Genomic DNA, 12,952 nt, shown 5'->3' with positions numbered 1-12,952 from the left:
GAGAGCCTGATGAGGGGCTTGATCCCAGGACCCTGAGACCATGACCTGAGCTGAAAGCAGAGGCTTAGCCCACTGAGACACCCAGGCGCCCTGGTTTTAATATTTTTTAAGGATTTATTTGTTTATGTAAGAGAGGGAGAGCGAGGACGCGAGAGTGAGAGAGCAGGGAGGGGCAGGAGGTGGGGATGGAGCAGAGGGAGAGAAGCAGACTCCCCACTGAGTGGTAACCCCTCAGAGCTCATGTGGGACTTGATCTCCTGACCCTGACATCATGATCTGAGCGGAAATCAAGAGCTGAACGCTTAACTGGCTGAGCCACCCAGGTGCCCCCGTTTTAAAGGGTTTTTAACACCTTTTTCACAGTGCATGGGTATGTATGCTTGCCTGTGTTCACCAATCTTTCATGTGATATGTAATATTTTAGCATCCATTTTTATGATTTTTTACTTTAAACCTTATTCTTCACCTTTCTGCTTATTAACTACAGTCCCTTATGTACAGTGGGTGCATTCAGAGTAGTTTTAGGGTTTGGAGGATCAAAGACATTTTTCTGAGGTCAGCCACAAAGAAGAAGTCCTCGATTCTTGCAGGATTAGTTTAATGGACTTTTCCTAAATGAACAAGAACACATCTCAGCAAATCGAAGCCAGTAATGGAGAGAATGAGGCATCTTCTGGGTGACATTTCCGGGAGTAGACTTAATCTGGTATACCATAAATCAGAAGATTTCTGAGCTGTGAAATTTGAAAGATTTCCAGGTCATATTAATTTGTTCATTAGTGCCAACGTGGTATCTTTCCCCCCTTATGTTTCCTATAATTTTCTTCTACATAAGGATAAAAACAAAAGTAGACTAGTCCATAAAATATGACAGTGTTAATTATGATAACTTGGAATGCAGTAAGACATATATTCTCTGTGTAATTTTGCCTTTTCGTATTTTGAACACCCGCTGATGGTATATTGCAAATTAGTTCAGTGCTACCTAAAGGATGGTTCACTCTACATGTGAGTCATTTAAAATCTGGATTTACTTGGTACAGATTGTGGAAAGCCACACCGGGAACTGAGGATGAATCCTAAAGCGATTACGGCCCCACAGATGTTTGGTCGGCTTGACGTGGCCACGAACGACTGGACTGATGGGATATTTTCAACCCTTTGGAGGAAAACACTGAGGGCTAAGAAAGGTAGAAGATGAAGTATTATTTTTGACATGTCCTTCTAAATAAAATCCTTGGTCCCTATTTAGAATTAGTAGAACATGTTCTCCATATAATATCTGAGCCAAGACTAAGAAGTCCTAAATCAGTGTATTTGATTAGGGTATTTTAAATCCCCCTCGCTCACCTTTTTTCTTTGTTGTTGTTACAAGGGGAATTATTTTCCTTTTGAATAAATATTTCCATTTCCCTGTGGTATCTTAGAATAAAAGAGAAAGAAAAAGCTGTTAAGGAAAATTGATGGTGTTGAATAAAGTGATTTTACTATAACTATTTCACTGAATCATTTAAAAATGTTACTTTTATTTAAGTCTAGGCTATTTTTAGAAGACTGATTCTCCTATAAAATCACAGGAGGAAAGGGTCTTCTTTGGGAAGACGATTACATATACCAAAAATGAAGTTTATATTGAACTAAGAAATTATTCTGTTTAGGTATACCCTGGTGTTTGGTTGTCCTGTGAACCAACTGGTTAAAGGCTATTGGTTCACTCTGAATTTTTGCTTACTTGTGGAGTCTGGAAATTGAGCCCATTGTTCCTAGAATATAAGCTCAGATGGAAGAGGTGACATTAACTGCTCTCATCATGCTTTCTCACTCCCGAATAAGGAGGAGAAAGGCGTAGTGAATGCACTTGAAGAGAGAAATAAGGATCTAGGAGAAGGACAAGATACTGGAGCTATTTCTTCAGGAACACTTTCTACTGATAAATGTTTAATGTGATGACATCCAAGTTCTCAGGCAATGGAGCTCATCAACCTAAAATCTGTTGTAGAAGAGACATGAAAACTTGGGATTTCAAAAGTGTGTTCATATTTGGAATTATTGCTTTACTGGAAATCAAATTTTGTTTCTGACCTTGTTTCAATAGTCCCGTGTAAACAAGATCCAGTGCCCGGTGCTCCCAAGAATGGGAGCTCAGAGAGGTGGTTTTTTCCCTCCTTAAAGAGGGCAACATGCTTTTTCTAAATTCAGGTCCAATGAGCATAATGAAGATTTTCAGAGCAGTTGATTTGGCATTGAATATATTATAGGTTTTACACAGTAAATAAAAACTAGAGTTGCAAACTTGATCATGGTGTCAATAAAGAGAAACTAGAGACTAGGTGAGTAAGAGGAACTATTAAACCAAATTCCTCAATTTATCATGGCCTTGTCATTGACCATTCTGCTGATGCTTGTCACTTTCTTTATTTCCAAATATCTCCATACATGACTCCCATTAGGTTTTGTCCCCAGTGGTCCTCCAAAATGACTCTTTCAAGGCCACTCAGATATAAATGGTCAGTTCTCAGGCTAGTCTGGCTCCCATAGTACCTAGCACGGTTGATTACTCCCCTTCTTGAAACTCTTCCCTTGCTTGGATTCAGGGAAACTTTACCTGTTGGCTCTCCTTCTACTTCTGCCTCATGAGGGGTCTGACAGGGAGAGAAACCAGCAAAGGAGACACTACCAGAAGTCTGAACATCGAAGTGGCTCTGTCCTCAGACCTCCTGTTTCTGTCTACTTTTACTATCTAGAAAAAACCATACCCAGTCTATGGTTTTAAATGTTATCTCTAAGCTGGTGGCTTCTACATGTTCATCTTCAACCCTGACCTCTCCCTTGGACTTCTAGCTCAATGACACTATGGGATGTCTGTGGGACATCTCCAATGTAAGACATGCAAGCAAGAGTTGATTCTGTGGTTCTGCCAGTCCTTCTGACTGTACTCACATTCTACTCCTTCATCTCTTCTTGCTTACTAGTTTCAACTTCTTGCTCTTTCTGGGACACCCTACGCTTGCACTTACTTTGAGACCGTTGCACTTGCTATTCCTACTATCTGGAAGATTCTACCTCTAGATCTTTCCATCACTTCATTCTCCTGAAATATTTTATTGACTGCCTTATCTAAAGCAATGCCCCATCCTCTTGACCTTCTTAATTTTTCTTATCTTGCATATTTCTTTGCTTATTGGTTTGATTATCATCTCCATCCCTTAGAATGTAAGCTTTGTGAAAGCAAGACATTGTCTTATTTACCATGATATCCCCAGACTCTAGGACAGTGCTGATATATAGGAAGTGCTCAATGAATATTTGTTTAATGAACAAATGACTATTTGCTTTGATTATGTGCTTGAACAATTGGTATATAAAGAACTGGAAAAGTCCTATAGGATAAAATAAGATAATCATGTCTATCAAAGTTTAATGACAATTACATTAAGTTATAGTACTTATTCAAGTATAATAGCTATGGGTCTATGTATATCTGTGTCTATATGCTTTCCCTCCCACCTTTGGTGGAATATTCTAGGCGAGCATATCTGGATAGTTCTTGATGGTCCAGTTGATGCCATTTGGATTGAAAATCTGAATTCTGTTTTGGATGATAACAAAACTCTAACCCTTGCGAATGGCGATCGGATTCCCATGGCTCCCAACTGCAAGATCATTTTTGAACCCCATAACATTGACAATGCTTCACCTGCTACTGTCTCAAGAAATGGAATGGTTTTCATGAGTTCATCTATCCTCGATTGGAGTCCTATTCTTGAGGTATGAGTGGAGTCTGTCTTTTGTGCACTGAGAGAGGAAAGCGGATCTTTAGCATTTGTGTAGAGCGCGTTTCTGTAGAGTGCATTCCTATAGAGTGCGTTCCTGTAGAGCACATGCTAATTTTTCTGCAGACCTGTGGTGTTGTTGCATCCCATCGCTGTTGTTTTTGGCAGCTCCTTGTCTGCTCCAGGACCTTGGAACCCTGACTGTCCCTTACAGCTTCCTTTAGCATTCTGGTGTCTGTAGGGATCTTCTCATCTCTGTGGACCTATGATTTCCACGGTGGGTTGTGGAGTAATTGCCAGCCATCACTGAATCAATAATCCCACCAAACTGTGAATAAGTAAAATTTGATTTGATCACTTTGGGACTTCATGACATTCTAAAAAATACTCAGTCACATAAAGTTTGGGAGCAATCATCTTAGAATATCAGCTTGAAGAAAACAATTTATTAAAATTCCATCTAAGGGAAAAATTACATACAAGCAACTTCTTTGAGATCTACTAGTCATTGATTTTAGGTTTGTTCTTGGAAATAATATTTTGGATAATATCTCCAGTTCATGAAAAGGTATATTATTTTCTTATCACCAATACATTCTAGAGTATATTGATTATAATCAGATTATAGTTAAATGACTTGCACACTTAGATATTTTAAATGTTATAAGGCAAAATGCTTATTAGACAAGACAGATGTGAAATCTTTTTTGACACTGTTGGTGAAATTTATTATTTTATTTACATAATTTTTTTGGAGAAGATTTTGTTTGAAAACTTACAAAATCATAATTTAATTAAGTAGATGTTTGCCTTATATTGTCATTGTTTTGTACTTCTCTTTCTTTATGAATATATACTAGCTTTTAATAATATCTTCTCAAAATTTACAGAAACCTGGTTTGCAAAACGGTTTAGGTTTGGTAAAATGTGAAGATATGAGAAAAGAGGGGATTATAGAGAAAAATGATACTTATATATAATTGGATATGTCACTAAACATGCTTCTAAAGATTTCAGATTTCACAATCAAATTATCTGCCCATTAAGGAGAATACAGGGCAAGGGTTCTGACCCCTGGCTTTGCAAGAATAATCATCATTGACAGTTCTTTAAAATACAGCTGAAGGGATCATACCCCAGTTCTACCAAATTAGAATCTCAGGGTGGGGGAATGTGGTGGGGGGAGGTTCAGGAACTGGTTTGATTTTGCTTTTGTTTTTAAAAGCACCATAATAGGTCCAGATTTGGTAACTACAGCTACAGCAGCAAGCTCCAAGTAGAAAAGTATTTCTGTGATTTTCCCCAAATATTCACATTCACAAAGGCTTTTAAAGAATACTTTTATATGAGTACCTAATGAATATTTAGACTTTTCTATTTATGCAGGAAGCTTCTATTATGTTCTATGTTGAGGCTGAATAAGGTTCCTACATTAAAGCTACATTTACTGGGGACACCTGGGTGGCTCAGTGGGTTGGGCCTCTGCTTTCCGCTCAGGTCATGATCTCAGGGTCCTGGGGTCAAGCCCCAAGTCGGGCTCTCAGCTCAGCGGGGAGTCTGCTTCCCCCTCTCTGCCTGCCTCTCTGCCTACTTGTGATCTCTGTCTGTCAAATAAGTAAAATCTTAAAAAAAAAAAAAAAAAGAAGCTACACTTACTGAAGTGGTTTTTTTTTTTTTTTTTTTAAAGTAGGCTCCATATCCAGCGTGGAGCCCAACATAGGGCTTGACCTTACATCCCTGAGATCAAAACCTGAGCTGAGATCAACAGTCGGACACACAACTGACTAAGCCACCCACGTGCCCCTTACCTAGTTTTTTATATGTATTTATTTATTTATTTTTTTTTTGGTGGCTCCAATTTTGAAAGTTTATTTTGCTTTTTTTTTTTTGATGAAGTGTTCAATGATTCATTATTTGCTTATAATACCCAGTGCTCACCTTAAATAACGCAGTTTCTTTTCACGAACGCTTAGCAAGAAGCAAGACTGACAAAGAATCCGACTGGAAATGTTGAGAGTGATCCAAGGCAGCTCCGAGGAAGTTATTAGAGGCAGACGGGTGGGAATCTTCTGCTCCTGGGAGCTAAGCTGATAACTTGACCCTGTGTTATGACATTGTTTTTGGTTCCATCAACTTAAAGTACTACTTTCTGTTTTTGTGGCTGTGGCACCCTGGTAAATTCATGAACTGATGAATAATTTGGAATCAACATTTTATTGCTTCTGTGTCTAAGGATGAGCCGATCTCTTGAGGCTGAAGGAACTTGCTTCAGCTTCAGAGAATATTTTGTGTCAGTGGTATTTTGTTAGAAATCACACACACCTTTCTAATAGTGGGCTCACTAAATGACTCATTTCCCCATTTTCTGGAGTATTCTTGGGTCTTTTTCTACATTGGTTATTAAGTTAGAAGACATAAAAGGAAACAACTAACTTGATAAATCCTTCTCCCTCTTTAAAGCAATGTGGGTGTGGATTTCCTTTGTTTTTTTTATTCCTTTTTCTTTTCTTAAATTATTTCCCCATAAATGCCTCCTTATTTTGTTCTAGAATACTTTAATTAAGAGCTTAAGACTTTTTCTCCCTCTTCACCTGAGCACACACACAGGGAGGTAACAGAACGTGTGTGTCTGAATGCTGGCCTTGACACCCCCCAGCTATGGGATCCTGGACACATTACTTCAACTCTTTGGGTCTTGGTTTTCTCATCTGTAAAAAGAAGATAAGAATAATGCCTACCTCAAGCGTTATCTTGAGTATTAAACAATCTAATGAATGAAAGCACGGTTAGCGAGGCCTGACATCCTGTATGCCCTATTATCATTAATTAATATTTAAAAAATTATTGTTGCAAATGGACATTCTCTTGGTATGCTAATAAACTTATTAATGCATTAATCTGTCAATAAACAGGGTTTCCTTAAGAAACGCTCGCCTCAAGAAGCTGAAATTCTTCGTCAGCTCTACGGCAAGTCCTTCCCTGGCCTCTACCGCTTCAGTATCCAGAACTTAGAATACAAGATGGAGATCCTTGAGGCTTTTGTAATCATGCAGAGCATTAACATGCTTCAAGGGCTGATCCCTCCAAAGGTAAATTGTTCAACTTTCTAGATATTTCTCTCTTAGAGCCATGTTGTGCAGAAAGTACAATATTTGAAATTGGCTCTGTTAGACCCGTGGTTGGGAGATGTTTTAAACACGCACATGCATCTTCTGCATTTTTCTCATTTCTTTTTTCACCAAGGAAGCCATTGCTCTGTAATTTAGTGGCAAGTTCACTGTCATCTAATAAGCATCCAGATTTATTGTGGAGACTGGCTTGGTATTCCTCGAGATCCATTCTGTATTTGCTCCCCGGTTCATTCATCTTTCCCTTGTTCTGATCTTGGAGAAAACTGTTGTCCATTTTACATATTTGTTATTTTCATTGAAACCTCAAAGTAAAACGTTAGTTGGAGAATCAAGCATTAAAACAAAATTTTTCTTTCATACTCAGGAGCAAGGTGTGGAGGTTACCCCCGAGCACCTGGGGAGACTATACGTCTTTTCCCTGATGTGGAGCATCGGCGCCCTGTTGGAGCCGGAGGGCCGGCGCCGGGTGGAGCACTGGCTGCGCTCTCAGGAAGGGCTGACCTTGGATTTGCCACCTCCGCAGGGGACAGAGGACAGCATGTTTGACTATTATGTCTCATCCACTGGTGAGGGTCCTTGCTTCCACGGCCTCATACACAACACATGGGAACAGTTTTTTCCCCCCCACAGGCTAATATTTACATAAATTTTATTTTTCTAAATGTGAGTTAAAACACTTGGCTGTAAAATTAAAATGGAAATTTTCATGTGTGAAGAAACCTAATTGTTCCTTTTTTGAAATTGTATTTCACTTGTGTTCCAAATGCACATCTTCCCCTTGTTAAGTATATTGTTTACTGAACTTTTAATGAAGTAAAAACAAACTAAGAGGGTGCCTGGGTGGCTCAGTGGGTTAAGCATCTACCTCTTGATTTCAGCTCAAGTCATGATCTCAGGGTTCTGGGATCCAGCCCCTAGCTCGCTCCTCGCTCAGCGGGAAGTCTGCTTGAGGATTCTCCCTCTCCCTGTCCCTCTGCCCTATCCCCCCAGTCATGCTAACTCTCTCTTTCTAAAATGGATAAATAAATCTAAAAAAAAAAGACAAATTAGAGAAAAATCTCTAAATCAGATCTGTTGCAATCATGTATATAATCCGTAGTTACATAAAAATTACAAAATGTGAAGTATGTTTTTACAAATATGTGTGTTCATCTGTACATGCTTAACTATATATCTATTCATATATTCTTCTAGTTTACTTAATGTGCCTACATATATATAAAGTACATACTACTAAGTGTATATATGTATATATATATATATATATATATATATATATATATACACGCACACGCACACATAAACACACACTATTTATATATTTTCTATTTTTGGTTTATAATTAAGAAAGCGTATAATGTAAAAAAACAAAAAAAGTATATAATGTGGGGCACCTGGGTGGCTCAGTCACTATGTGTCTGCCTTTGGCTCAGGTCATGATCCCGGGACCCTGCTCGGCAGGGAGCCTCTCTCTCCCTCTCCCACTTCCCCGACTTGTGTTCCCTCTCTTGCTGTCTCCCTCTCTGTCAAATAAATAAAATCTTCTTAAAAAATGTAATGAAAACGTGAGATTAGATATTTTAAATGGCTTTAGGCACATACTACTATCACTGCTTTCTTCATGCTTATATAGACATTATTGAAGACTGACATATTTAAAAAGAAAATTACAGGATTTTTTTTTTTTCCTTAACATTTCCTAATAATACCACTTTGGAATTGTTCCTTGGGGAATTTTCACTTGGCTAACACATTTCACTACCACTTAGACCTATGGTTCTAATGCTCTTCATTCCATGGAGAGTTTTTGAAACCTTCATGAGACGTCAGGGGCGTCTGCCTGTTCTAGGTCAGAATTCAGGTGTTCGTAGGCATGAAGACGCGCGTGTTCTCTGCTCGTCTCAGGTGAATGGAGGCACTGGAGCACGTGTACTGAGGAGTATGTGTATCCGTCTGACGTCACCCCAGAATATGGCTCCATCCTGGTGCCCAATGTCGATAACGTGAGGACCGACTTTCTAATTAAAACCATCGCCAAACAGGGCAAGGTGCGGCTCCTTAACTTTCACTGACAGTAGCATATTTTAAAATGTCTCTTGAAAACACCAGGCCTCTCGCCTTAATCTTGGAGTGTTTGGTTTGCTGTTCAAGTAAGTGTAAGTATTACCCAAATTAGTATATTCTTTTATTATTAGTGTTAAGAGTGGAGTAGTTCCGACGCATGATCAAGTAATTATTTCTCACATACTGGTTGAGAGAAAGCCGACTTTGACTTGTTTTTTCCAAGGAGAAATCCTTCTCTTCTGATGACTCTGTTAGTTTGCTGGGGCTGCCATCACAAACCACCACAGGCTGAGGGGTTTAAACAACAGACATTCCTTTCCCCCAGTTCTGGAGGTCTGGAGCCCAAGACGGAAGGTGCCGACAGGTTTGATTTCTGCTGTGGCCTCTGTCCTTGGCTTGCAGGTGGCTATCTTTCCACTGTGTCCCATGCTCTTTACCCGTGTGACTCCCTCCATGCTGTTGCTTTGTGTATGTGCATCTGGATTTCCTCCTCTTCCCTGGATCCCAGTTAGATTGAACGAGGGCCCACCCGAATGGCCTCACTGTCACCTGATCATCTCTTTGAAGATCCTATTTCCAGATACAGTCACATTCTGAAGTACCGGGTGTTAGGGCCTCAACATGGGGGTTTGGGGCGTTGGGGGAGCCCACAGTTGAGCTCATACTCCTTGTATTGCATTCCTTGGATTTCTTTCTCAACGTCTCTTTCAGGCCGTGCTGCTGATTGGTGAACAAGGAACAGCCAAAACTGTCATTATCAAAGGGTTTATGTCAAAGTATGATTCTGAAAGTCACATGATCAAGAGTCTGAATTTTTCTTCTGCAACCACCCCATTGATGTTTCAGGTACTGGCTCTTTGGTGTCACCATGAAGACCAAATGTGTGATCAGCTGTAGTAGCTCAGCTCTCCTCACTATTCTGTGTGTGCCCGTGAGCTTCATCTGCACTTTCCCAGTGGTGATAAATCCCCTGCGTATCCCCTCCATTCTTCACCTGCAGCAGAATATCTCCCTCATCGGATTATACTGTATAATCGTAAATTGTGGAGATGTAAGAAGCTTATCTAGGGTGTTAAAAGCCTCAGTAGTGTTTAAAATATCTAGCAAATCCTGTGAACATGTAAAATCCTAAACTAAAAAGAGTATCATTTATTCCTGCATCCAAACTTGCCTGCTGTCCCTAATACCTGCTTTTCTGTGGGCGATAGTATTATTCTAGGCTTTAGGCTAGACACATGGGTCTCTATTGAATCAAGGGCTGTTGATGTGGCTAAAGAAATACTTTCCATGTCTCCTTTCTTCTCTTCATTCTTCTTGTAGACCTCTGCATAATTCACATCCTCATGATCCACACCAGGGAATGAGCCCAGAAAGACCGCCAGCTGGTCCAGTCTGATTCTCTTCCAGTCTTGCTTTCATTCCTCTTCCAATCTATGGTTCTGGTATTTCCAATTCATCTTGTTGTTCCCTGACTGAACATTTGACAAAGGCTCCTATCAATATTGCAGGAATAAATCTCGAGTTATTGCATTGACAGTTTTACCCTATCATATCATTGGGGAGTAACAGAAAAAAAATTCTCACAAATTTCCTTTGCTTTTGTCAGTGGAACTGCCAAGAATGACCTGGGTTTGCAGTGGTGGTCTGGTTGTTTGCTCTTATTTCCATGTTGTCTAAGACCCTCCTGACTCTGGGGGAGGGAATCCTGTGTGTCCCTTCATGCTTCAGTTGTTTTCGAATCATCTCTCATGTCTGCTAGAACATTAATAACACATTTATAAAAAGAACACATTTCTTAACATTGAAAATGGAAGGGAAATTTTAGGAGAATCCCAACCCAAAGAACTTGGCTCTTGTCTAACTTTGTTGTTCTTTAGCTGTTGGAATTAAAATACCAAAGAGCTGTGAAAATTGTTGGTGGCATGGCTAAATCATGACTTTGTATCGTTTAATGTGATTGGTGACTGTGGAGTGCCAAAAAACTAAGACCATTGATTAAGTTTCTAAATAAGACTGTCAACTATATTATGCTCCTCTGTTAGAGATGCAATTTCCAATACCGGCTGGCCTTCTAGCAGATGAATGCCATTGACAGTGTGGTGACGGGAAGGAAGGTGTGAATGGAAGGTCAGCCGTAGATTGCAAAGACTCAGCTGTGGTATTTTTGTGTTTGGGGAATAGCACATTAAATTACCCTAAGCTGGCAGGATGCTAACATTTTACACATTCCTTTGTTACTAACATTAGCCACTTTCCCTCAATATTGTTTTACATTAAAAGAACTTTTGTTAGTTTTACTTTAGGAGAACATCCTCTTAAGGTTGTAATTTTAACTTTATTGGTCAATGCAGGTTTTAAAACCTTAAATCAAAGTGGGACTTTTTTTCCCCATTATGTGGGGTAATTTTTTAGCTATTCACGTTTCTTGAGCCTAGATTATGTCTTTAGCATTGTAGTGCAATCCTGGCAGTAACTGCCTGGACCTACTAAAGACTTCACAGGTGAGGGGTTCAGTCCCGACAAGCCCTCTCTCACTTCAGATATCTGTCACGTGTCTGGGTTTCCTGGCCACCCGTACTTCTGAAGAACTGGCTAGAGATTCAGGGATTCCTATGACTTGCGGTTTCCATAATTCACCAGAATGACTCTCAGAATTTAGGAAAGTGCTGTGCTAATGATTATGGTTTTATTACAAAAGGAATGAGTCAGGATCAGGCAAAAGAAGAGATGCAGCAAGTCATTGGTTGGCAGGGTCCCAACTGTAACCGTTCTGTGTCCTCAGAATGCACTGTCCTCCAGGCCCCTCAATGTGTATCCCCAACCAGGAGGCTCACCTGAAACACAATCTCCAGAGTTTTTACTGGGTTTCATTACCTAGGCATGATGGATTGAATCATTGGCCATGTGATTGAACTCAGTCCCCAAGTCCCCTCCCTTCCTAAAAGGTCGGCTGATAGCATGTGGTTCAAATCCCCAACCCCCCAATCACTTGGTTGGTCTTTTTGGCAAGAGTAGTCTGAGAAACCCGCCATGAATAACAAAGAAAATCCCGTTACTTAGGAAATTGCTGGTGTTTAAAGGCTCCCTCCTGAGAACCAGGGACAAAGGCCAGCCAAATTATTTAGTGTATAACAAGACCTTGTCACTGTATTTTTATTAGTAGCTCTGGTATTGTTTACTCCGTTAAGGTGGTAAAGATCGGTAGGGTGTATCTCTTTAGCATGAGACATTTATTAATTTCATGGAAAAAGGTATATTTTATGTAGAAAGCAACTTGTTTGTTAATACAAAAACCCATAAACTATATAATACATTTCTGGAAGTCATGCCACTTTGAAATATAGTAATTAGGACAATAATAAAGCAGGCTTTCAAAACACAAACATCTGGGTTCTTTAGGATCCCATTGTCTGATTCGCAAGTCCATTAGCCCCGTTCCCTTCCACACAGTGTGAAGGGGGCATTGACAGTTCTGCTCAGAAACATTGTAGGATCATGTACTCTGTTTCGTGCCTCTTTGGACTGCTGAGTAGTCAGGCTTTCTACTAAGCTAGACTCATTAATTTTAGAGAGCTTCCAATTAGCCCAACTGCTGGAATTAACTTTTCTCAGCTGTTCATGCTGGGGTGAGTTCTGATAGAGATGAGCATTTGTCTCAAGATCTCCCGCTTATCCAGATCCAAATGAAACTGAGGTTGTACATGAGAAAACAGATACTGGGCATCCTGGCATGTCTGTGGGACCGTGATGGCCTATCGTGCAGTCAAGGACACACATCTGTTTTTCGATAGTTGTTTTCATTCGTTTTTCCCATGGGGTCACGTTCACATCTTTCATCAGTAGGCTGACTGACTGTATGTCCCTCTTTGTCTGGGAAAGTCTAGCTTACTTCCATTGCCTTGGACTAATAATGGCATCCCCGTCACTATCAAAAGCGAGTAGTTTGGGCAAAAATTGTATGGTCACTTTATTGTTTTGGCTAAG

The 12,952-nt window shown here is 39.9% G+C and overlaps 1 protein-coding gene across 1 annotated transcript in view; it reads left to right on the top strand.

The window, feature by feature from the left end:
- The window catches only part of DNAH5 (dynein axonemal heavy chain 5), a 205,275-nt gene that overhangs the window by 94,409 nt on the left and 97,914 nt on the right, over positions 1-12,952 (top strand). The window contains exons 42-47 of the mRNA XM_059416774.1: positions 1,044-1,190; positions 3,527-3,768; positions 6,686-6,862; positions 7,269-7,470; positions 8,810-8,952; positions 9,680-9,814. Coding sequence (XP_059272757.1) covers positions 1,044-1,190; positions 3,527-3,768; positions 6,686-6,862; positions 7,269-7,470; positions 8,810-8,952; positions 9,680-9,814 — 1,046 coding nt within the window. The remainder of the gene's footprint in view (positions 1-1,043; positions 1,191-3,526; positions 3,769-6,685; positions 6,863-7,268; positions 7,471-8,809; positions 8,953-9,679; positions 9,815-12,952) is intronic.

The sequence above is a fragment of the Mustela nigripes genome, chromosome 12 (genome assembly GCF_022355385.1).
Source record: "Mustela nigripes isolate SB6536 chromosome 12, MUSNIG.SB6536, whole genome shotgun sequence".
Taxonomy (NCBI): Eukaryota; Metazoa; Chordata; class Mammalia; order Carnivora; family Mustelidae; genus Mustela; species Mustela nigripes.
This window is presented reverse-complemented; position numbering and strand designations above follow the sequence as displayed.